The sequence below is a fragment of the Aspergillus karnatakaensis genome (genome assembly GCF_047715665.1).
Source record: "Aspergillus karnatakaensis strain CBS 102800 unplaced genomic scaffold BJY04scaffold_7, whole genome shotgun sequence".
NCBI classification, from domain to species: Eukaryota; Fungi; Ascomycota; class Eurotiomycetes; order Eurotiales; family Aspergillaceae; genus Aspergillus; species Aspergillus karnatakaensis.
In genome coordinates, this window is record NW_027395719.1 from 548,798 (window position 1) to 571,533 (window position 22,736).

Genomic DNA, 22,736 nt, shown 5'->3' on the forward strand with positions numbered 1-22,736 from the left:
TCCTACCCCTTGCCTGATATGCTCTCCCTCATAAGAAGAACGCCATCTCCCATGCATCTGCAGCACGTAGCACAGCACAAACCATATCAACAACTGCCCAAACCGCCACCACGCCCCAACCTCGACACCACCAATCCCAATTCAAAATGCATCTCCCAACCCTGTCCTTAGCGGTCTTTACCCTCTTCACCGCGGCCATCTCCGCAAACCCCATCCTAACACCCAATCTCGAGCCGGAACCATACCACCCCGAGCTCATTGGGAAGCCGCACGGCGTTGATATCGGCAACCAGCTGTGCACAGGGGCTTGTGTTGCTGATCCCGGTTTGCTAATCTGCGAGCATGTTGAGGTAAGATTTTTCCTTTGTTGCATCAACTTTTTTTTTCTTAAAAAAAAAGAACACTACCTGCCTTCTCCCGCGGATTTGTCTAAAGACAGGCGGAGTCTTGTTGTGTATTCAGAGGCCACGACTTACGGGTTGCTAATGCATATGGTCGTGAATAGTTCCGCCCTAAATACGGCTGCTACATGTGCTGTATCTCTGACGACGACTTGGACCATCTCGATGAGAAGATTACCCCGCTGGATGATGATAAAGAAGAAGACTAGATCAGGTTGACCCGCCTTGAACGCGGCTCAAACAAGCCTTGTCATCGTATGGGATCTAGGATTTGGTGATAAAGCCGTCTACAGGGCTGAGTAAGATTTTGGGGAAATTGGTGATCTAGCTTAAGCCTTTTAAAATAAAGGCTACTTCAGGTTGGGGTATGAGGTATCGAACTAGTGTGGGGAAGGTAGAAGCTTGGAGAGGGATAGCTTTTTCCGCCCCGCGGGTCTACTTCTAGTGTGGTTGGAAGTTTGAGGTGTATGTGGTTGCAAATGTATGATTATTCTTTCTTCGCTATCTAAGAGTTGTGAGTGCTGGCGACCCAGCAGTCTCGCTCTTAAAGAAATCAATAGAGAAAAATTCCGATCGATCATCCATCAAATCATGGCCTTTTGCGCTTAAGTCTATGGTATACCGCCCATACTCCGTCGTAGTAGAAAAATAACAATAAATAGAAAAACAATCGACCTCGAAGCACCGACGACAAGAGCTGGACAGTATCCTATATGCTCTGCACAGCAGAACAATAGAGACGATCAGTTTCCAGACACGGTGACAACGGTGGTAGTGGCCGCTACTCCAGTCTTCTCATGCCAAAGACCACTGTGAGTAGGGAACATGGATCCGCTGTGGGTGGTGTCAATGGGCGAGTCCGGGACCACCATGATATGAGGAACAACCAGCTCCACGCCCTTTGTAACGCTGCCGCTACCGGAGAAGCAGGGTTTGTGGCGCGGGGGCAAAGGACGATGCACAGAGTCGTGGACATGGCTCATATAATCCGAGGCGGTGCTGCTCACAGAAGAGGCGGTCGACGGAGTATGACTCAGGGAAGGAAGAGTCGAGAGACTAGTTGAGCTCTGGGCATGGACCCTTGCACGGCGAGTAGGAAGCGCAGCTTCATCGCCGTGGAATTGGGAAAGATACTTCCAAGCATCCGAAGTCATGATGCTCGTACGAGTGTCCTTGTTTATCACGGGCTTCCATTCGGTGGGATCAAGATCCGTCTTAGAGTCGTGCATGTCAGCGGGTATCCGGATGGGCTGAGTAGCTGTGACGGAGGCTCGGGTCGGAGTCAATGGAGCCACGATCGTCCGAGGAGACATAGGGGGAGAAGATGGAGGTGTGCTTGGGGCGGACATGGAGGAGTAGGATGAGTAAGAGGCGGAAAGAGGTTTATGGGTGTCTTTGCGACGGCAGCTATAAGGAATGTTAGAGAATTGGAAAATTCGAAGATAAGAAGGGAATGGTCGCCGTTCTTAAAAGAAATGGTGACTCCTAGGAGCTGATAAGCGTCATACCTTTCACTGCAGTAAAGGAGCCGGTTGTCGGGCACAGTAATCTGCCTTTCGCACATGGCACTGCAACCGAATTAGCACAAACACACCCGATAAGAAGGAATCTGACAAGCAAGGGCTGAGAGGACTGATAAGCAGACCAGGGCAATCCTCCCAAAATAGGAACGGAAGGATGGGGCGGTGTAGGGGGCAAACAGTATAAAAAAACATTCATATACGTACCAATAGTTGAGAAAACTGGTCGCCATCTCGGCCACCCGGTCGTCGTCTACAACAGAGGACCGAACTTGACCAGAGCCTAGCTTGGAGATGGAGTGGTTCACAAAGGACGCGCCCTTCCGGTGGATTGCTGGCCTTGCAGTTCTCGCTTTGGATGAGTTTGAACCAGAAGGAGTGCGACGATGATGGGAGGATGTGTTGCTTTGAGTCATGGTGGCGGTGAGGGTCTTTGTATACTCCGTAGGCTCGAGGAACCCCGGGCCGGTTGATTTATCTGGAATAGCCCAGAGATGTGCGAAGTGGAGCACAGGTGTTTCCCCTGAGGGGGCCGAGTATGAGGGATTTCCCAGAGGCTGGCCTGATCTGCCCTAAAACTATTTGTCTCACTGTATCACGAAAGGCGGTCTCAAAATTGTGTGCTCGCAGGTCGAAAGCTTGCTTGAAAGAGAGTGGCCGATTTGGGTGAATCGGGAGGAATGCTGAGGGAGTACGGATGCGGGAAATTGTCAAGAGGGCCAGTGGCAGAGCAAATATGTTTAGCAAGGCGTGCAGGTCACGATATGATCACAGTGATAAAGAGAGTGATAAGCTTTCAACTGTGAAACCTCAGTGGTCAGCCAGGACACAAAAGGCAGAGCATTGGGCGATGTTATTGGTCTGTGGAGCTGGGAGATAAGGAGGGCGAGATAGGGTACAAACGGGACTCTGATAATCCTTAGGTATATCATAGATGGAACATACCAAGACTGCTGGTTATTTTTAACCGGCTTTGCCCCTTTGAGGCTTGAGCTTTTGAGTCTTGTCAAGGTTGACTAGATCTCACTCAGTCGATCAAGGGCGGGATTATGCAGTTCCTGACGTCAAGTCTCTGCAGGAGGGAGAGAGTGGCTGTAACAGGGCCCTGGTTGCTATGCGGGATTATCTTGACAAGGGGATTGCACAACAGCAAATGCTGAAAATTCGCTCGGAGGATTTATTGACCAACAATCACTGAAAGTGATGCGGATCGAGGGGTATATAAGAATAGAAGCGCAGGCAATGGGCATTCCACAGTCACAGTCAGTGTCAGGATGAGTCGAGAGTCGAGACCTCGAAACGGTGGAGATGGTCTTTGTCCTGAAACGGCGGGAGTGGAGGAGGAAATGGATATTTAAATAGGCAGACAAACGAGGGTAAACTCGGACGACGAATCGACCTTGTGGGCAATGGAATTGGATGACAATGAACGCGTATTGCGAGCGAGGTTCTAGAACTCTGCAGTCTTTCAGGTGTGCTTGCTTCGTTGGATGACGATCCCGAGCACGTCAGTCAGTCAGTCGGTCCGACGCCTGGCGTCCTCAGGCATCTTCCCAATCGGAACTCCCTTCCCTATTCCCTGAACTTTCCAACTTACCTCGAATCGATCATACAATTTCTCTAATTCGTATCATTCGTTCTCATCTCATCTCCGATCCTGCATCACTGACAAAACCCCTCCTCCCACGTACTCCGGAGTAGTCGGTCTCGATCCCTTGGCTTTTGCACTGTATGATTATCGGCAGGATTGATGGATCAAAGCCATCCGCGAGCCTATCTGCTCCGGTGCTCCACCCACCCACCTTCAGCGTCTAGACAACGGTGCGGAGGTTGCAACCGCCTGATGAGTGCCGGTGCCCAAAGGTCAGTGCAAAGGTCATTCGGTCTGTGCTCTGCAGAAAAGCTCGGACCTTGGCTGCGTCGAAACTGACATGACGATTGGGAGCTTGCTAGGTACCGTTTGGATCGATAGCGTGGGAGAGCTGATCGGCGCCATAGAGAGTGCTCATACCCGGATCGTGGTGGTGGAATGACCAAACGAGTTCTTTGTTACTCCTGCTCGCCACGACTTCTGCCTCACACCGCTCATAGATGCAGCAAGAAAGCGTGTACCTTGAGGGGTATGTGCTAGCGAACTTCTGCCGAACGACCGACGTGCTTCGACCTGTGCCTGACCTTGATTGCTCGAGGAATCACCCGGGTACGGAATTACGTACAGGCCTCCAATGACCTCCGATTCCACACCTTTCTCGGACCCAAATCTCAGACCCCAAGGTAGAACTGGCATAACAGAGACAACGTTCTAAAGAAAGTAATTGACACATAATCGAGGACGACAAGAGTCGTAGTGGGGCAAATCGATGATGATGAAGCCCAAAACATTCCATTCCCCGGCTGCTCCACAAACGCTGAGGCGTTCAATAGCATAATCAGCAACCGTCTGAGGTTCCAGTGCCATACTAAGGCACTCATCGGCTGGTTCGATCTGGCTCATTACGATCGCGAAATCAACTCCCTATATTCATCAGATCTCTAGAGCGGACTCAAACCAAGTCGGTAGAGATCCCGCTGACGGAGCAAATAAGCCATATCGGATTGATGGAAGCAAGCATGAGTACCTTATACTCTAACGCTGGGCATTATTTTCATGCCATCATCGTACGTTATCCGCTCATGCAAGGACAAGTGGACGTGCGCTGAAACGCCCTAAACACCATGCACGTTCTATTGAAATCAGATATGCTACGACGTAGCACTCCTGGATAGAATGTAACCGGACGGGCAAACTCAGTAGCGCTCTGATAGAACGCTAGATCCCCTCAAGCCACCCGTCGACCTCCGTAACTCAATGCAATCCGGTTTTCTAACAATAACCTTATCACATCTTGTAGCCGTCCAGAATCTGGCTGGGAATTCGCATTCGTTCAAAGTTTCGACTTCCGGCCCTCCAGGCCCAGGGGTCCGTCGACGCAAAGTTTTCATCTCGATGACGCAAGGGTATATACTTCTTCCGTTTTCACAACAATTATGTAAACCTAAGGTGAAATAGCATAACCACTGATGCAAATGAGGCAATCTTGAACGTCAGCTTTGAGAGGATTTCATTATGACTGGATTTGATGCCATTCAGTGTAAACTTTGCGTCTTTGTCTTTACCTAAGGTAGGATCTCCCCCCCCCCCTATTTTCGCCATTGGGGATCGTATGGTCAAGCTTGTTCCGTAGACTCGAGAGTCGAGGTTGATTCTTAAGAGTCCGCACTAAAATTCAAGAAGTGGAGGGGCGGGTGTAGATCAGGATCGACATACTAAAATAGTTCACGAATTAGATTAAATTGTATTTTCCAGGCAAAAAAAATTACATTCTTTATCCCAAGGGTATCATAGCGGTATTATACATCATTAATAGACAAACGGAGACAAAACGGAGAAGAGTGCAAGGAGATCAAGTATCGACGTCCATGGCATCGCCTGCACCGGCTGTTATGGGTGCTGGTGCAGCAACAGCAACAGGAGGTGGAGGGGAAACTGCTACAGCGGGTGTTGCTGTTGGCGCTGCGAGAGGAGCGGGCGCGGGTGCGGGCACCGACCTAGGGTTGCTATTCTCGACAGGCTTCGCAGCTTCGCCCTCCTTAACCGGAGCCTTGGACTCAACCTCGACGGCGTTCTTCTTCGGACTGGGAGGTTTTGCGTTGGGATCTAGGAATCGTTCGGGAACGCCGCGTGCAGCGACACCGGTGGGGCCGATATAGCACCCGAGCATGGAGCTCCATTGGTACTTCTGGGCAGCTGTGTGACGGATTTCGTGGTATGCGTATGAGTTTGCGAATGGGAGAGACGTATCGGGGTCTCGGTAGCGGGAGGGGAGAGATGTAATGACACACAGCGAGGACGAGATTTCTGATTGGGTATGTTAGTTCCTGTATTATTTACCAAGTGCGGAGAGTAGCTGTACGTACTTGTAAGCCTGGGAGGCTTCTTGGCGTTGAAGTAGATACTGAAGTCTCGGCTTTGGGCGGTCCTATCATCGAAATTCTCCAGCACGGTGAGACACCGGCCTGTATGTTCAACGACCGACGGCGGGTTTGCCGGTTGAGGTGTGTCCTCTGGAGTTACGACCGGCTCGTCTACATGGATGTCGGGTCTTTGTTCCATCGTTGTTGGCGTTTGTGCATTTCCTGGTCTCTCCGGTTGTTGGTCAATTGGAGGCGGAACAATAACAGGGGCAGACTGGATTGCATCGGTTTCGAGCGTTGACTGAGTCTTGGGTGAAGGGTCGGTAACTGGTTCCTGAGCAACATGGCTTGATCCCACCTCGGCATCCGGTAGAGTCTCTGGATCAGCCGGTTTGCTATCTTTGGTCGCCTGGGCCTCTGTAGGCTGCGATGTAGGATCATGATCTGCGGGGGCATCTGTTCTTCCCTCACTCGGTTTCTCGTTTGCTGCCTTTGCTGGTTGCTCATTTGCTTGAGTATTCTGCGTCTCGTCTTTGTCCGCTTTATCTGTGCTAGCAGCTGGAACCGGCTCCGGTAGAGCACTAGGCGCGGCGGCTGGCACTGGCGCTGGCGCTAGCGCCTGAACCTCTGCGGCTGTATCCGAAGGACCACTAGATGATCGCGGTTTGGTAGTCTCATCGATCGCGCTGGTTTGTTCGTTACCCACCTCCGCGTCAACTGCCGGGCCGGTAGTCGGAGCCCCTGGCTCAGGCGCTTGATTAGGAATGAGAACCTGGTCGTCCTTGGGCCCAGTGGTGGACGATGCGAGTTCGGTGGGGTTCTCAGACTGTGTGCTAGGGGGAGCCGTTTGCGACGAGCCCATCTCGACACCAGGGACGCTAGGCTTCTGCTGCGTTTCATTCTTCCCATCCTTCTCTGCCTTTTTGCTCTTCTTCCGCGCAGCGTCCTCTTTGTCCGGCTTTGGAGCGATATTCACTTTTCCAACGCGCGCCAAACGACCATCGGCCCAAGTAGCAACACCACTCCAATATGAAATGACGGGGCCGTCAAGACGACGGTTTTGCAGAGCTTCAATCTTTGCCCGCCTTTCCTCCGCTTTCTTCTTTTCCATTTCCTCCCAACGGTTGAGACTTTTGCTGTTATGCTTTTCTACTCGTTCGGCTTCTGCGAGATGTTCGGCTTGTGTCATTTCCTTCGGCTTGTGTTTCGCTTTGCGCTTTGCGGCCTCCTCCATCGTAGCAATCAGACGAATTCGTTTCTCTTCACTATCCTTTAGACGTGCATGCGTAAGTTCCTTGTTCTGCATCGTCTGCCGCCGAGAGGAGGACCGCGTGGGGCCTTCATCAGGTGTAGGGATCCACGACACACGTTCTGATTTCTTTCTCGGGCGAGGGGCAGGCGTCGTCGGAACGGCGGCGCTCGGGGCAGTCGGGTCAATTTTGACCTTCTTGCTGGTGATTCGGTATCGTAGGTCTTCTCGAGCTCTCTTTTTCTTCTTTTCCTCTTTCTCCTCTTTCTCAATTTGCCGCTCCCCTTCAAGGTCCCCCGCCTGGGCATTAGGTCCCTGATCATCGTCATCGTCGGATGAAGAGTCGAGTCCCATGTCATCTTCTTCCCCTCCTTCCTCAGCCCCCTCAACAGCGAACTCATTATCATCATCCACCTCCTCGAATAAGAGTGCGAGTTCGTCGTCTGCTTCGGCATCTAAGAGAGCTGACATCTGTCGGCCGGCCGTGCTTCGTTTTTCACGGCCATGAATGAGCGACTCAACTGGGGGTTCATCATCGGATGAAAACCTCTCATCGTCGGTCGACATCCTGAAAAGTATGGAGAATCAGTAGATTACGGCTCGGTTGCGTATCGATGTGATGTGTGTGTAAGGCTATCCAAGGAACAAACAGTCGTCTGAGATCCTTATACGCTTAAGTGGTCGCCGAGAAGGATATCAGAAAGTATCACGGTAAGTATATATGGTGATTGATAAAACAAAGTGGTCTGCAATAACAGAGCAACTTCGAGCAGCATTCCGTTGATTGGGAGGTCTGAAGGCGGTAAACAAAAAACAGGCGAAATGTACAGAGACTCTTGGAAGGCGGTGGATGTTAGTGTACCCAGAGCCCCAGGTGCGAGCGTTTATAATTGCCTGACGGCTCAGGCAGCTAATCCCACTTTATCCGAAGGTCGCTTGATGCCTCATTTATCTACCCGAAGCACCATTAACTACCTCAACAGCCAAGAGTGCCCGGCGAGCTAGCTGTCTCATCATCATACGGAGTAGTCTACCTAATAGACTTCGTCGCAATCTGGCCACTCTCCGTTTTTGATCGAAAACTGATATGACGGGCCAAGAAGAAAAGTCCTACACCTTGCTTGAATTACTTATACTTCGAACGGGATGATTTGAAAGAAGGGGTTCGATTTCCCCTGCCTTTCATTATCATCAACAATAACTAGAGTACTTTGGACAATCTCTTAACCGTCAGCATGTGGACCTGTGAGTTCTGTGCCCGTTTGACGAGGTGTGTGTCTTTGTTGCCCAAGTCCAGCATCCATCTGATTATTCTGGTGAGGCGAGCACACTGCACAGGATGATGGCGCTGGAATGCGGGGTCAATGATGTTTCAGATTGTCAAGCATCCAAACGGGGCCTGATTTTAGATCCCTCCCTGTTTCAGAGATGAGCCCTTCATTGGCACACTCTGACAAGCCAACAGTGTCAGATTCAGAAAGGGGCTGGTTCCTCAGCAAAAAAGCATCCCCTGTCAATTCAAAGTAGACGGAATATGTACTCTGTACACTCATGCTATGATGACTGCAAACGGACAGCAAAAAGGAGTCCTGCTTGAAGGCGTAGGGAAATAGTTCATTGACCCGTAGAATCCAGCGTAATCAATGCAAGGAGACAGGTCGTTCCTGGGCACAGCATCGAGGCCACTTCTGTCATCTCCACTGGCATAGTTAGATCGTCACTTGAAACACTCCCCAAGTCGTAGCCGCACCTGTTCCAGAGTTCGCTCGTCAGAATGAATTTGATGCACTGCAGAGTATTTGCTGAAGAGCACCAATAAGGGTGGAAAGTCGAGAGAATGAGAAGAAACAATACCATCGTGCTAGTAGTAAACAAAGTCTAGTTGGAATGAAAAGGGCCATCCTGGCGGTTCGGCAAGCAGCCTATACAATGGAAGCAACCATGGCTAGAAAGAGACCGTCTATAGATGATAAAGCTTCAGTATAAGCTGACAGTAATCTCTGAGCTTTAAATAATCATGGCTTGAACATTTCGTGCTCAATCAATCAATAAATCGACAGCAACGGACCAACCACAAAGGCCGCTGGAGCTCCAAACCTCCCCCAACGTCAACCGCCTACCTAACCTACCTCGAAAGTCTTTTTCCTCCCCTTCTCTCCCTCTCTGTCTGGCCTCTTCACCTCGTCTGCTTGTTATCCTCTCTACCATCCTTTCCTCTCCTGTTCTTCTCCCTTTCTATTATCCCATCTCTTCTGATTTCTTCCCTCCCCCTCTAATTCTTCCAGTTCAGTACCATTTTTAGTCACGTCATCCTCCCGATCTTTCTCCATAGCACTCCCGTTCCACTTTTCGGCTTCTGCCCTGAGCTGCCCTGCTAATTTCCAGCCACCACTCAGTCGCTTTTTTTGGGGCCTGCATCTTGTCGTCGTTTCTATTCTTCTCGCCTCTCTCTCGAATTGTTGCCTGGGGGATTAATCTTTTCCTCTCGGTCTTTTTTTGCCAGCGAGTTTTTGCACAGTCACAGCGCACTTAGACCTGGAATTCAGTTTACTGGTGAACTTCCGGTGCTAGCTGGATTCCATAACGAGCCGAGCAGCACTGTTGTTCATCGCGATTGTACTTCGATCTCTACGTATAACGAACGAGCCCGGCGCATCGCCTGTCCAATCCCTATCCTTCGTCTGAATACCTACAGCTTTGCCTGAGCTTACGTACACGTTGAGGCTATTCATCCGGCCAACCCCGCCGTTGCGCTCGCTGAACTCAACAAAGACCGACGGTCTCGATTTGATGCCACCCGCCAGCTAAACCGTTCCAAATCGCATCGATCGATTCCTGTACGCAGCTCGCCTGTTACCCTGCTGCTCCCCACCGACCTATGCCATTGAACATATGATTGCTGTACAGTGAGACGGAATTTCAAGGATACTCTTTCGTACATTGTGATCACCGCACATTACAGGAAGCCGCGGATTATATAAACAGCTTTGACACAACTTCGGACAGGGAACAAGTTCATGATGCTACCCGTGTCACGGCCCGAAGGCCACATGAGCCTTAATTATATTCCAACCACGCAACCCATGTCTGGGACCTCCACTGGTCGCAGTTCTCCCAATGATCCGTCCGCGACTAATTCTCTCAAACCACCATTTGGGTCTTCTACCAGCCTTAATGGCGCTGCAGGCTCGATCGGTAGTGCAAGGCTAGGGGCTGGATCCCCTTCCCACGATCTCGGCGCCCGCTTATACTCAAAACGGTAGGTGGCTCTACTTGACACAGAGTTTTGATATCGTGCTTGTCCACTAACGGCCGTGATCATCTGCTATAGTGCGCGCGAGATACAAGCGGAAGAAGGTCTTTCTCCTTTCTGGGGCCCCCCAACGAGCGGCCACTCTACCCCTCTCCGTGAGAACATCCCCGAGTCACCTAGCCAAGAGGGCTTTCCCGATCTAGTACCTCCCACGAGTGGTTCAATGAATGGCCCCGCCCGTCGGACACGCGCTGGCACTGTTCCATCCCGGTTCTCCCCTGTTGGTGTTCTCAATGAGGCGAATCTTCAACAGCCGTTTTTGGCTCAAACATCTCGACCAACTCCTTCGACGAGCCCCTTCAGGCCTTCAGGCGTGTCTGGAATCGATACAGGTGTGAAGCCTCCTCCAACAACCCTTGGAGGTGGTGGCGCAGGTAGCCTTTCCCGCCTGCGGGCTGGTTCCATGCCGCAGCGGGCCAACTTTCTAGGATCGGCGGGACCGTTCGGTCCATCGTTGTTCTCTACCAGCTGGGCCTCAGGACGTGATCGAGCAACCACACTCACCAGCATAAGATCCTCTGAGGGTCCCACTTCTCCCAGTCAATCATCCTTCTCGCGGGATGGGCTCACAGATAGTGATGTGAAGACGTTGGACTACCTTGGCCTTGCAGAGACCCCGCAGCAAGCTCGGGCCAACCTTGTACGACCATCCGTTGACGTTTTGCTTCAACAGCAACAGCAACAACAGCAAACTTCCTCGCTTCCCCCGCTGCTTGCTGAGCTCGCAATGATCAAAAACCATAGCCGCATCCGCTCTTATTCCGTCAATGCCAAGGAGAAGTACGCTGATGACGAGGAACTGGAGTATGAGAACCGCTACTCCCAACTTCCCTCTGGAACTATCACACCCTCTGCAGCTGCAACGGCCGCCCAATTGGCCGCAACACAAGCCCAGATCCATCAACATAACCTAGCTGTGCAAGCATTCGCGAACCATGCAACCGTCAACCGGCCCCGCGCGAGAACTGCGGGCATCCTTGAAGCCCCTCCTCAGCGTTCATCCATTCGCAACTACCTTGCAACACCCTCACGCCTGGAAAACAGCTTTAGCGCCGCCGATCTAAACATTGCTGAAACTGGTGAGTACGATGAGCTGGCGGAAGCTGTTCAATTGATGCACCTGGGTGGTGGTGGTGCACCAAGCCTCGGATTACGCCAGAGTTCAGACTTGGCCGATGAGAACAATCAAGATGGCCCTACTCGTGCCTTGTGGATAGGAAGCATCCCCGTTTCCACCACCGTGACATCCCTGGAAGCTATCTTCAGCATGTATGGCAAAATTGAATCAACTCGTGTCTTGACGCACAAGAACTGCGGCTTTGTCAATTTCGAGCGCCTTGACAGTGCTATTCAAGCTAAATCACTGCTTAATGGAAAGGAAATATTCCCTGGCGCTGGCCCCGTCCGAATCGGATATGCAAAGGTGCCCGGGTCATCAAACTCTGGTACTCCCGGGGCCAACGGTGCCCAGTCTTCCCCAACGCCGGACCCGAATTCGAAATCAACCGCGCCTGATGCGGACAAATTCACTAGTGGGACAAGCGTTCCTCAGCTACCTGCACTTTCCGACCTCCAGCCTGAGATGGTGCAGATCGTCAAGGAGTTTGGGGCGACGGAAGATGACACCATTAAAATCACTGCTAGTATTCAGCAGGCGATTTCTTTCCAGGCCTACAACGACGAAATACCACCCGTTTCTGAGCCCAACCAAACTCGGCTGTTTGATGCACCCCGTCTTCGTGATATCCGAAAGCGAATTGATAATGGAGCTTGCTCAGTGCAGGAAATTGAAGAGACTGCGGTAGGGATGCTTCCCGAAATCGCAGAGCTCGCTTCAGATTACCTCGGAAACACTGTCGTTCAGAAGCTTTTTGAATTTTGCTCTGAATCCACAAAAGAGCAACTGCTCGTCCCCCTGGCACCTCACTTAGGCGAGATTGGCGTTCACAAGAATGGAACATGGGCAGCACAGAAGATCATTGACGTTGCCAAGACACCTATGCAGATGAGGATCATCGTTGATGCTCTTCGGCCGTACACCGTGCCTCTGTTTTTGGATCAATATGGAAACTATGTCCTCCAATGCTGTTTGCGCTTCGGCTCTCCGTATAACGACTTCGTGTTTGAGACCATGCTAAGTCGCATGTGGGAGGTCGCTCAGGGGCGATTTGGAGCCCGAGCCATGCGCGCTTGTCTCGAAAGCCACCACGCCACAAAGGACCAACAGCGGATGCTTGCGGCCGCAATTGCTCTTCATAGTGTGCAGCTCGCAACTAACGCTAATGGTGCTCTGCTGCTTACTTGGTTCCTCGATACCTGCACCTTCCCTCGTCGCCGAACCGTGCTAGCCCCCAGATTGGTTCCTCATTTAGTGCACCTTTGTACCCACAAAGTTGCCTACCTGACTGTCCTCAAGGTCATCAACCAACGGAATGAACCTGAAGCGCGTGAGATCGTGCTGAAAGCTCTTTTCTTCAGCCCAGGTGACGAGACATTGGAGAAGATTTTGAGCGACCAGACATCGGGTGCCACATTGATTTTCAAGGTCCTGACGACACCATTTTTCGATGAATCTATGCGAGCAGAGGTGGTAAAGAACGTTTCAAAAGTTCTCACTAAGCTCAAGGCCACACCAAGCCAGGGCTACAAGCGTCTGATGGATGAGGTTGGTCTGTCTTCAAGGGGCGCTTCCCGTGATAATCACCATGGACGTGACAGCGCCGGTCATACTTCAGGCTCCGAGAAGCAACAACATCGACCTGGATCCCGACAAGCGGCCTCCAATTACCCATCTCAGCCGACCCTAGAACGGCAATATAGCGGGCAATTTCCTACTATGGGACAAAACATCGACAGTGCTCGTCCCCTGACTTCAGACCAGCACCAAAATCCAGGACAATTTGATCCGTACCCCATGAACGGAGTGGGTGGAATGAATCCTGCCAGCACCATGAATGGTTTAAATGGAATTCCGGGTATCAACGGCCCCGGATTTGGCCAAGATCCTATGAACCCTCTCGCACAGCAACAGATTCAGTATCAGGCTTATCTCGCAGCGCAGTCTCGAGGAGTATCACCAGGCGGTCTGTATCAAGGCCTTGGCAATTCTAGCTACGGGTACCCAGCTGGATCCGACAACCTTCGAGGCATGCAAGCTCAACCTGGACCTATGTCCGGAGCTCCTGCCCAGATCAACCCGGGCTCTATGCTCAACCAGTCGCCTTACGCACCTCAACAATTCAGCCCGGTCATGGGCGCAACCCAGATGTATCAGTATCCCCCGCAATTCTACTCTCAAAACCCCCCCGTCCAGGGACAGTCAGCTGGGGGTCGACGTGGACGTGTGAGTCACCTCTAGTATCTACCTGTCAATGCGGAAAGCTAATCCTTATCTCACAGCGCTGAACTTTATTACTATAACTTCTAATCCGCCTTGGCTTCTAACCTGTGTATAAAGTTCACCTGTTATTTCTCACGTGTTCGATGGTACTGAGTAGGATGGATATATTTCGGAGTGTCCCATCAACCTGGATCGACGCTGGATCGTCTTGGGAACGGATTGTGGAAGTATGAGGAGAGAAAAGTGTTGCGGTTTGCTGTATTGTGAGCATAGTGGTGTTATTCATGTCATGGGCCCGAAGGATCTTGAGTCATAAGTCCTTGCCATCATAGGCCTGTTGGATATAAAACCATCTTTATTGTTTAGTGTTTTACTACTATTATGATCATGATTATGACAGCGATACTTTACTGAAATCGGCTCTCTATTTCGCGCCTGCTTTCTATGTCGCGGGAGTACACAGATCAAACCATCAATCCCAGGTATCAATTATCTATAATATTTCCTAGTTAATAATTAGATACTTGTGCAGCGTGTAGGTTATCTCAAACAATCCCTTACTCTTCTTCACTTTCGCCTCTGATTCTACTCCAACATATAGCGCAGCACGTGACCCTCCCGATGTGGCTGCCCTGTCATGGACGACCGACGACAAGGTAAGGCTATCTCCAGGCATCGCCCATCCTCTCGTTTAGGGTCGATGGTATTGAGAACGCTCAAATAAACGACCGCTTTTCTATTATTATCATCGGTACTGACCGCACTGCGCGAGCGTTTTAGAATTCACCGCACCCTGATGATGCCTTCTAACGGAGACATCAGTCGAGGTATGACAGTTTGATTTCCCCGCAAATTCTCCTTTTCCTTAGACCGCTGCACGAGACTACGGACGTTTGTGCTGATATCTTGACTGTTGTGTAGCCTCGCCGGCCGCTTCGGGCTCTGGAAGTTTTATCGATGCGTCGGGATACAAGTTCGCCGACAAGGACACAAAGCCGGGGAAGATTAAGCTGAAGAAGCCTGGGAAGATTGGGAAGAAAAAGGGTATGATGCTATAGCATGTTAAGCTTTTCTACGGTCACTAACTATCTTGTGGTTCAAGACAAAGTCCCCCCCAGTTCGCCCGGTTCCTCACCAATACTCCCGGAAATCGATGAGAAGACAATGTCCGTGTTCCCGACAGGGAAGCCGCGCGAGGAAGACCATCTCGAGACAGTTGTTTGCAAGACCTGCAAGAGGCCAGTCCTTAAGCAGAATGCGGCAGAGCATATTAGGGGGTGTATAAGGGCGAAGCAAGAGAAAGCGCGGAAGAAGAAGGAGGCCAGGGATGCGGCCAATAGAGCGAAGGCTGGAGAGAAGGAGGGTGATGAGGATGCCGGGGGCGGCGATAAAGGGGATGGCGATGAGATGAAGGCTCAGAAGAGCGCGGCGAAAAAGAGTGCTGTCAAGGGGATGGCGGAGGATGGGACGAAGAAGGGGAAGAAGCGCAAGGCGGAAGGCGATGAGGATAACAAGGACAAGGAGCCGAAGAAGAAAAAGAAGAAAGAGGAGCAGAAGCCAAAGGCGCCGAAGCCGAAGGGCCCTGTTGACGTTGAGAAGCAGTGTGGTGTTCCGTTGCCTAATGGTGCTCAATGCGCCAGGTCGTTGACCTGCAAAAGTCACTCTATGGGTGCAAAGCGTGCCGTGCCTGGGCGGTCGTTGCCATATGATATGCTGCTTCAGGCGTATCAGAAGAAGAACCAGGCTCGTCAGCAGAGTACGATTCTCGCAATAGCGGTTGAGTTGACTATGCTAATGCTTTGTGTACAGAGGCGGCCATCGATGCCAATGCTCCGCTACAAGATGACTTGGAGAACAACGGACCTGTCGACTCGGACGAAGAGAAAGATTCTGTTATGGCGGCCATATCTCGCTCTCAACCACAACCGTTGGTTACGCATACGCTGATATCTACCAAGAAGAAGTACAAGTATGTGCGAATCAAAGAGATGCTCTCGCATGCTCTGGGTGGTGCCCGCGGCGGTGGTCTCTTTTCAACCGGAGATCAGATGGCCAGCCCTATTGAGGGAAACTTGTTCCAGTCGACGAACGATCTCGCCATGACAGATGCATCCGATAACCTCATCGGAAACAACACTGGTCTTACCACGCCGGATGTTGCGAGGAAGACGCCGGTGGCGGCGGGCTTGTAGAAGACAAGTTTTTCGACCTTTTTTTACTTCTATTTTTGCATGCATTTGGTGAGCGATGGCGGCCCGGTTCTAGGCGAAACGGTTGGGTTGCAGGCGTTAGTGGAAGATTAATCATTTGGGTGCAGGTTGTTGACTTTCTTTTACTGCTTTGATGATGCGACACGCGATACCCCCGAGTCAACATGCTATTGACACATGTACATGGAAATCATTCGTATAGTATATCAAGAATGCACTTTGTCTATGTCTACTGAGCTCCATCTGTAGCGTAGAAGCTCCCGAAAGGGCATTTTTGATGCCTCAGGCATTTAGTACTCGTCTTCCCCGACGTAGATGCAAAGGAAGGACAAAAAGCAACTCTACCTATCGCACTTCAACAAGCTCCGCACCTTCACAGTTCACTTCTCGTACGCCTCACACTCCCTCCCTCTGTACTCACCACCACCCATCCTCTCTGCGCCTTCGGGCCAGTGAGCAACGACTTCCACGCGATCAGACGACACTCCCTCGCTCTGCACGCGCACTCCGTTCCCACCTCACTGCAATTCAAAGAACCCGAGATAATAACGGAAAAGGGGAAGATGGGGAACTCTGTGCCCGACCTCGATGCCGTGGGCATGAAAGCAGAGCCTGAGCTGGCAGACCAATTCCGCAGAGAGGTCGCAGACCTACTAGGTCGAAAAAACCTCAACTTCCCCGGAGCTCAGCCGGTGAGCTTCTCTCGCCGTCACCTCACCGAGCTACAACATGCGGACTACTACGTATGCGAAAAAACCGATGGCATCCGCTGCCTTATGTACTTTACGCGCGGGGAGCCCGGCTCCGGAATGGAAGAAATCCACTACCTGATCGATCGCAAGAACGAGTACCGCTACGTCCCGGGCCTACACTTCCCCAGGCCCAACGATGAGACCTCCTTTCACGTCGACACCTTAGTCGATGGTGAGCTCGTCAACGATACTTACGAGGATGGCACTGAGCAGTTGAAGTTCCTTGTCTTTGACTGCCTCGTGCTGGACGGGCAGAGCCTCATGCACCGCACCCTCGACAAACGCCTTGCATACTTTAAAGAGATGGTTCTGAAGCCTTACAACGCACTCTACGAGCGCTATCCAGAGGAAAAGCAACACCGCATATTCGCGGTTGAGGACAAATCCACACAATTCAGCTACGGAATCGAAATGATGTTCCGCGAAATCATCCCAAAGGTCAAGAAGATCCACGGCAACGACGGCCTTATCTTCACCTGCCGTAGCACCCCCTACCGCATCGGCACAGATGAACACATCCTGAAATGGAAGCCCCCAGCTGAAAACACCATCGACTTCCGGCTCCGTCTCGAATTCCCCATCCTCGAACCAGACTCCGACGACGAGGCAGACGGTATCTCAGATCCGTACCCTGATTACGACGCCCTCCCTATTTTCCACCTCTTCGTCTCCCTAAACGATAGAGAATACCAACCCTTCGGCGAAATGTACGTCACCCCCTCAGAATGGGAAGACCTCAAAGCCTTGCAAACACCCCTCGACGACTCGATCGTTGAGTGTTCGAAAGACGAGACTGGCCGCTGGCGCTTCCACCGCGTTCGCGACGACAAAGCAGACGCGAATCACATTTCCACGGTTGAGAAGGTCCTAGAAAGTATCGAGGACCGCGTCACAGAAGAGGATCTCATTCGCGCGGCGCCGACGATCAAGACAGCTTGGAAGAAACGGGCCCAGATTGAAGCCGAGGAGAAGAAACGGACGATGAAGACGGCGCCGCCGCAGGTCAATGGAAATGGGGTTAAGAGGAAGTTTGAAGAATGACATTGCTTTTATTCTTCTTTATGGGATGCTTTGGTTGGGTTGGGTTTGCGCGGTGTCTGGCGTTGGGTCTTTCTTCTATGAGTTGATGAAATGCTACTCTCTGGGTCGGTGGTGTGACCGTAAGGAGGCCACTAGAATTCGGTGTTTACTCCCTTTGGTATTTGAGACTGGGAGGAAGAGATGGTTGACTTGGGGGGTTGTATAACTTGTATACCCACATAATGCCTTTCTAATGAGCCCTAGGTCTTGACCACGTAAGACCTCAATCTACGTTATACTTCCATGAGCAAAGCGTGCATAACGCAGTTTCTATATCTGTGTGAACAACTGCGATTTATACTTAAATTTTAGGTATAAGAGACATGAAAGAAATGCAAAATACACTAGAGATACACTCTATCGCTTCTTAATGCTCACGTCGATGTTCGTGATAGCCCAAATAGCGGCGAAGGCGCTGAAGAGGCCGATTGTGATGGTAACGGGTTTTCGTAGTGCGTCGAGCAAGGTGTAGTCGTAGGTGACCTATTATGGATTAGAAACGTCTCATGTTCGAGATCAGCACGGCAAGAGAAACGTACCACAAGTTGGGAGTCGCGAGCTTCGTCCGTGACGCTCTCCAGTGTGAGAGTGAGAACTGTACGGCCGAGAGTATCCATGAAGGTCTTGTGGGTCGACAGAGAAGACTGGATCTGGCTTGCGCCTGGGAGACCGTTGCTTGAGGATCCTTCGACGGTCTCGTAACGTACGTTGCGTGCGCCTTCTGGGAGGATGACACGCACAACAACATTCTCGTATTGGATACCTTCACTCATCTTGGGACCCTCGAGGAACGGAACCTTGAGGACGTAAGAGTCGGCACCGGAGACCTGGCGCAGGAAAGATGAGAGCTCGTTGTTCCAGCCGAGACGGAAGCTGTAGTTCCAGCCACCGAAGATGGGGTATCGGGGCTTGAAATCCAGGTTTCCTTCGCGGTTCTTGAGTCCAGGGCGGTAACGGCTTGTAGAGACATTGCCGATGTCATCAATAAAGTAGGGGTCCACCGAGCCAGGTTTCAGCGGGTATTTAAGCTCTCGAATGGCTGCTGAGGGAGTCTGTTGGTAATTGGCAACAGTCCAGTCTACACGGGAGAATTGGTTTATAAGCTTCGAGCCATTGTTATGGAGCCAGTAGCGCTCCTCCGTAGCTAGGTTACCACCCCAGTGGGAAACCTCCAGGTCGCGTTCCAACAACGAGGCTGTGATCACAGGCTTCGTGAACTCGTAGCGAACGGTAACAGGGTACGTAGTGCCTGGCGCAACCTTGGCGGTGTCATAGGGTCCGTACGTGTAGGTAGAGCCCTGGCTTTCAGGATCCTGGCCGGATTTGAGGTCTGTGGTAGTATAGTCGGGGACATTGGTGCTAGGGAACTTGACCTTAGTTTTTTGTGTCACGGTCTGGTAGGCGGATGGTACGTATGCGGAGAATGAGTAGCTGAGAAACTGGCGGTCCGATTGCTCGATAGCGGCCGGACGTGGGTGGAGAGAGTTGAGAAGAGAGTAAGAGATGCCAAGGGTAATCTGCGACGAAGGAGCAAGAGGTTCAGGTAGACGAACGATGAAGTATTGGAGGTCACTAACGAGCAGGTTAGAATGAAGCTGTTCTGGTAGCCACCAATTGACGGCGAAAGAGCAGGCTTACCTCGCCGCTTCAACCTCTGCAGCTTCTACAACAAGCCTACCCTTCTCTGCTTCCTTTTTATTGCGGACTTCTAACCCTCCGACGCGGTTGAAATGGTCCGATGGGAAGGACAGGTAGTAGTCTGTCTGGGGCCTCTTATCCGCATTTTCAATAACCACATTGATGGTCTCACGAGCGTAACCCTTCTCAAGGTTGACGTTTCGGACGAGGTTCACATTCTTGAATGATTGAGGGGGCTTGAAATCGGCGGGAAGCAGGACTGTAGAGGAGGTGGAGGTGGAATCGGCGGAAACTATAGAGCTGCAAGATAGGACAAGCCCGCAAAGCGCGGTGGCGACGGTAGCGAATGACCTCATTGTGGCCAGGGTAGCTATGTACCAGACCGTGCCTCACCGGGAGTAAGGTCGAGAACGAGAGAATGGAGGAGAGTGACAAACGAAGAGGGGGAGGAATCGGCGTGATGGTGAGGTGTCCTAAGATGGAGACAAGTACGGCGACCGCCGCGGCCAAATTACGCGGCTCCGCTATCTCTCCGCGCTCCATCTTCTGCTCCCTTCCCCTCACTCTTCTCTTCTGCAGTCCGTTCCTTTCTCTGTTTCCGTCTGGTTGCTCGTGTGCTCTGCCAATATGCTTGCACTCAGAGCTCCGTGTACCCGCCGCTTCAGCAGGACAATTGCCCTGCGAGCAGCTGCTGCCGTTGCCCGTCCTGCACGACAAAACCATAGCTTCGCCCAAAGCAAGTTCTTCCAGGTTTCAGAAGAGGTTCGAGATGCAGTAGCCACAGGGAAACCAGTAGTCGCTCTAGAAACTACCATCTACACTCACGGTACGATTGCTACGGAACGTATCTCAAATCTGAAGTCCAAACTGACAGGCAGGCGTAGGTTTCCCATATCCGGACAATGTAGCACTTGCATCGCTTCTAGAGACTGTTGTACGTGCCAATGGAGCTGTGCCTGCTACAATTGGTATATTGGGTGGTGTAGCTCGAGTCGGCCTCTCTGCTCAGCAGCTCATCGAGCTGGCATCGACAGCGGAGAAGAAAACAGCTCTGAAGATATCTCGTCGGGATCTTGGCTATATTTGCGGTCTGGTGGGTATACACACACTTGAGCTCAGCCCGAAGACTAACAATTGTAGGGTCTTGCTGGAAAACCACTCTACGGAGGAACAACAATTTCTGGCACTATGGTGCTTGCACATTTAGCTGGAATCAAGGTCTTTGGGACAGGTGGTCTGGGTAAGTAGCTTGCCATTCACGCTGCTAATATGCTAACATGAACAGGTGGCGTACATCGTGGCGCGGAATCGTCCATGGACATCTCTGCTGATCTAACCGAACTTGGTCGGACTCCGGTGGCTGTTATCAGCTCAGGCTGCAAGAGCTTTTTGGACATTCCTCGAACGCTCGAGTACCTTGAGACAGAGGGTGTTTGTGTCGGAACGTTTGCAGATGGTCGGGAGGGGTCTGTGGATCTTCCGGCGTTCTTCAGCCGCGAAAGTGGAATCAAAAGCCCCAAGGTTATCCAAGATGAGGCAGAGGCAGCTGCTATTATCTGTGAGTAGCATGCTGATCACATAAGACTGCGCTAATGACCAGCAGATGCGCAATCGAAATTACCCGTTTCCTCAGGGATGCTCTTCGCTAACCCAGTTCCTGCGGATCATTCAATTCCTCGGAGTGAGATGGACGCTATTGTTGACGAAGCGGTCCGCCTGGCAGATGTCGAGGGCTTTCACGGCAGCGACAACACGCCATTCGTGCTGGCAAAGATCAAGGAACTCAGCGGTGGGAGGTCGATAGGCGCAAACCGCGCTTTGATAGAGTCCAATGTCCAGCGTGCAGCAAGAGTAGCGGTAGAGCTCTCACGTTTAGAACGCTCTGAGAGGCCCAATGAACAGTGAGTCGTCTTTAGCTCTCGACTCGGCCGATTCCTAATCTCGGTTCCATACGTAGGCATATGCCCGCGATTCTCTCAGCGGGTCCAGCTGACGAGGCTGTTTCTTCAGAGACGACTTCGGAACCCATCATAAACAATAAACCTACAAAGAAAGTAGAAAGGGCCGACGTCTTGGTCGCGGGTTCGCTTGCGATAGACCTTACCTGCGATTATGTTCCAGCAGCTGGGCATGAGACAGCTCCCGCCCCCAAGACTTCTAATCCGGCCGCTATCACGCAAAGCTTAGGCGGGGTGGGTCACAATGTTGCCTTTGCTTCGAGTTCTCTCGGCACCTCTGTCGTGTTTTGCAGTGCTGTTGGCGATGATCTGAGCGGCCGCGCTGCGCTGGCAAGTCTCGAGCAGGAGAACCTCACCACTAGCGGTGTCCAGGTGCTACCGGCGTCATCCGGAGCACGTACTGCGCAATACGTCGCTGTAAATGATGTAAAACGAGACCTTCATGTGGCCATGGCCGATATGGGTATCATGCAACTATCAGGGGAGATCCTGGATTTTGATGGCTTCTTCGAGCCGATTCTCGCACGCGCGAAGCCGAAAATAGTGGTTGTTGATGCCAACTGGAGCCCGGAGCTCATTTCCAAATGGGTTGCAGCCGCTAACAAGCATGGTGCCAAGGTGGCCTTCGAGCCAGTGTCAACTGTCAAGTCACAGGCTGTCTTCAAGAAGAGCGCCGAGGTTGAAGCAGCAATCGGAGAATCCGCATGTGTACCAAACAACAACGTGAGCATTGCGGCACCAAATGAATATGAACTCGCTGCGATGTACGGCGCGGCTCGGGAGAACGGCCTGTTCGGCTCTTCTGGTTGGTGGCGCGTTGTTGATGCCATGGGCATGTCTTCTTCTGGATCCAGGGATCGTCTCGTTGCTATGACATCCGCTGCCCTTGTTGACGCAGGGATACCACAGCAGAGCATCCAGCTTCTCCCATTCATTCCGTGCATCATCACAAAGCTGGGCGCCCGGGGAGCATTGCTTACCCAGCTACTGAAGCCCGGTGATTCCCGTTTGCCGGATCCAGAGTACGCTCCTTATATTCTCTCGCGCGCGCCTACGGATGAGTTTATCGGCGGTGTATACATGCGTCTTTTTCCACCTGCTGCGAAACTCGCAGATGGGGCTATTATCAGTGTCAATGGCGCAGGAGACACCCTCTTAGGAGCTGTCATTTCCGGGCTTGCATCTGGGATCAAAATCGAAGATGTTATTCCTCTCGCACAGGAAGCAAGTCTTTTGACGCTGCAAAGTGCTGGGGGCGTCAGCACCGAACTTCCACAGCTACAGCCTCGGTTCGAGAATTCAACATGATTTTGCAATTCCT

At 51.7% G+C, this 22,736-nt stretch overlaps 9 protein-coding genes across 9 annotated transcripts; 5 read left to right on the top strand and 4 right to left on the bottom strand.

Moving 5' to 3' along the window:
• Positions 1 to 146: 146 nt before the first annotated feature.
• On the top strand, positions 147 to 610 carry BJY04DRAFT_214664 (uncharacterized protein; the record flags this gene model as incomplete). Its single annotated transcript, XM_073715274.1, has 2 exons — positions 147 to 350; positions 506 to 610. 2 exons carry the CDS (start codon positions 147 to 149, stop codon positions 608 to 610), a joined length of 309 nt encoding a protein of 102 aa, XP_073575148.1.
• Positions 611 to 1,063: 453 nt separating this feature from the next.
• On the bottom strand, positions 1,064 to 2,477 carry BJY04DRAFT_146258 (uncharacterized protein). Its single transcript, XM_073708789.1, has 3 exons — positions 2,129 to 2,477; positions 1,910 to 1,969; positions 1,064 to 1,808 (listed from the first exon to the last, which is right to left on the bottom strand). The coding sequence occupies exons 1-3, from the start codon at positions 2,335 to 2,337 to the stop codon at positions 1,145 to 1,147; spliced, it is 933 nt and encodes a 310-aa protein (XP_073575149.1). The 5' UTR covers positions 2,338 to 2,477; the 3' UTR covers positions 1,064 to 1,144.
• Positions 2,478 to 5,364: 2,887 nt separating this feature from the next.
• On the bottom strand, positions 5,365 to 7,691 carry BJY04DRAFT_214666 (putative signal transducer; the record flags this gene model as incomplete). Its single annotated transcript, XM_073715275.1, has 2 exons — positions 5,365 to 5,819; positions 5,879 to 7,691. 2 exons carry the CDS (start codon positions 7,689 to 7,691, stop codon positions 5,365 to 5,367), a joined length of 2,268 nt encoding a protein of 755 aa, XP_073575150.1.
• A 402-nt stretch (positions 7,692 to 8,093) lies between these two features.
• On the bottom strand, positions 8,094 to 9,047 carry BJY04DRAFT_180677 (uncharacterized protein; the record flags this gene model as incomplete). The annotated part of the gene is made up of 2 exons (XM_073710102.1): positions 8,875 to 9,047; positions 8,094 to 8,824 (listed from the first exon to the last, which is right to left on the bottom strand). Coding segments are annotated over exons 1-2 (253 nt in total), but the record flags the coding sequence as incomplete, so codon positions are not given.
• Positions 9,048 to 9,999: 952 nt separating this feature from the next.
• BJY04DRAFT_146299 (putative RNA binding protein Jsn1) lies at positions 10,000 to 13,845 on the top strand. The gene is made up of 2 exons (XM_073708790.1): positions 10,000 to 10,383; positions 10,456 to 13,845. Exons 1-2 carry the CDS (start codon positions 10,142 to 10,144, stop codon positions 13,793 to 13,795), a joined length of 3,582 nt encoding a protein of 1,193 aa, XP_073575152.1. The 5' UTR covers positions 10,000 to 10,141; the 3' UTR covers positions 13,796 to 13,845.
• Positions 13,846 to 14,446: 601 nt separating this feature from the next.
• BJY04DRAFT_180681 (deubiquitination module subunit SGF73) lies at positions 14,447 to 16,203 on the top strand. Its single transcript, XM_073710103.1, has 4 exons — positions 14,447 to 14,604; positions 14,699 to 14,821; positions 14,880 to 15,533; positions 15,587 to 16,203. Exons 1-4 carry the CDS (start codon positions 14,574 to 14,576, stop codon positions 15,967 to 15,969), a joined length of 1,191 nt encoding a protein of 396 aa, XP_073575153.1. The 5' UTR covers positions 14,447 to 14,573; the 3' UTR covers positions 15,970 to 16,203.
• A 37-nt stretch (positions 16,204 to 16,240) lies between these two features.
• On the top strand, positions 16,241 to 18,119 carry BJY04DRAFT_180682 (mRNA guanylyltransferase). Its single transcript, XM_073710104.1, has one exon. It carries the CDS (start codon positions 16,551 to 16,553, stop codon positions 17,778 to 17,780), a length of 1,230 nt encoding a protein of 409 aa, XP_073575154.1. The 5' UTR covers positions 16,241 to 16,550; the 3' UTR covers positions 17,781 to 18,119.
• BJY04DRAFT_146315 (dolichyl-diphosphooligosaccharide--protein glycotransferase subunit OST1) lies at positions 17,987 to 19,915 on the bottom strand. The gene is made up of 3 exons (XM_073708791.1): positions 19,458 to 19,915; positions 18,359 to 19,391; positions 17,987 to 18,302 (listed from the first exon to the last, which is right to left on the bottom strand). Exons 1-3 carry the CDS (start codon positions 19,811 to 19,813, stop codon positions 18,177 to 18,179), a joined length of 1,515 nt encoding a protein of 504 aa, XP_073575155.1. The 5' UTR covers positions 19,814 to 19,915; the 3' UTR covers positions 17,987 to 18,176.
• Positions 19,916 to 20,084: 169 nt separating this feature from the next.
• BJY04DRAFT_214671 (pseudouridine-5'-phosphate glycosidase/carbohydrate kinase family protein) lies at positions 20,085 to 22,723 on the top strand (the record flags this gene model as incomplete). The annotated part of the gene is made up of 6 exons (XM_073715276.1): positions 20,085 to 20,283; positions 20,342 to 20,550; positions 20,598 to 20,697; positions 20,743 to 21,015; positions 21,061 to 21,358; positions 21,415 to 22,723. 6 exons carry the CDS (start codon positions 20,085 to 20,087, stop codon positions 22,721 to 22,723), a joined length of 2,388 nt encoding a protein of 795 aa, XP_073575156.1.
• Positions 22,724 to 22,736: the final 13 nt, after the last annotated feature.

Bases quoted from the DNA above. Each gene is read 5' to 3' on its own strand.
- BJY04DRAFT_146258 (XM_073708789.1), bottom strand. From the start codon at position 2,337: ATGACTCAAAGCAACACATCCTCCCATCATCGTCGCACTCCTTCTGGT. The intron at 1,970-2,128 runs GTACGTATATGA...ATTCGGTTGCAG, and splicing joins ACCAGTTTTCTCAACTATTG to TGCCATGTGCGAAAGGCAGA. The intron at 1,809-1,909 runs GTATGACGCTTA...CATTCCTTATAG, and splicing joins CTCCTTTACTGCAGTGAAAG to CTGCCGTCGCAAAGACACCC.
- BJY04DRAFT_146299 (XM_073708790.1), top strand. From the start codon at position 10,142: ATGATGCTACCCGTGTCACGGCCCGAAGGCCACATGAGCCTTAATTAT. The intron at 10,384-10,455 runs GTAGGTGGCTCT...CATCTGCTATAG, and splicing joins GCCCGCTTATACTCAAAACG to TGCGCGCGAGATACAAGCGG.
- BJY04DRAFT_180681 (XM_073710103.1), top strand. From the start codon at position 14,574: ATGATGCCTTCTAACGGAGACATCAGTCGAG. The intron at 14,822-14,879 runs GTATGATGCTAT...TTGTGGTTCAAG, and splicing joins GAAGATTGGGAAGAAAAAGG to ACAAAGTCCCCCCCAGTTCG. The intron at 15,534-15,586 runs GTACGATTCTCG...CTTTGTGTACAG, and splicing joins GAACCAGGCTCGTCAGCAGA to AGGCGGCCATCGATGCCAAT.
- BJY04DRAFT_180682 (XM_073710104.1), top strand. From the start codon at position 16,551: ATGGGGAACTCTGTGCCCGACCTCGATGCCGTGGGCATGAAAGCAGAG.
- BJY04DRAFT_146315 (XM_073708791.1), bottom strand. From the start codon at position 19,813: ATGAGGTCATTCGCTACCGTCGCCACCGCGCTTTGCGGGCTTGTCCTA. The intron at 19,392-19,457 runs GTAAGCCTGCTC...CCTGCTCGTTAG, and splicing joins GCAGAGGTTGAAGCGGCGAG to TGACCTCCAATACTTCATCG. The intron at 18,303-18,358 runs GTACGTTTCTCT...AATCCATAATAG, and splicing joins CTCGCGACTCCCAACTTGTG to GTCACCTACGACTACACCTT.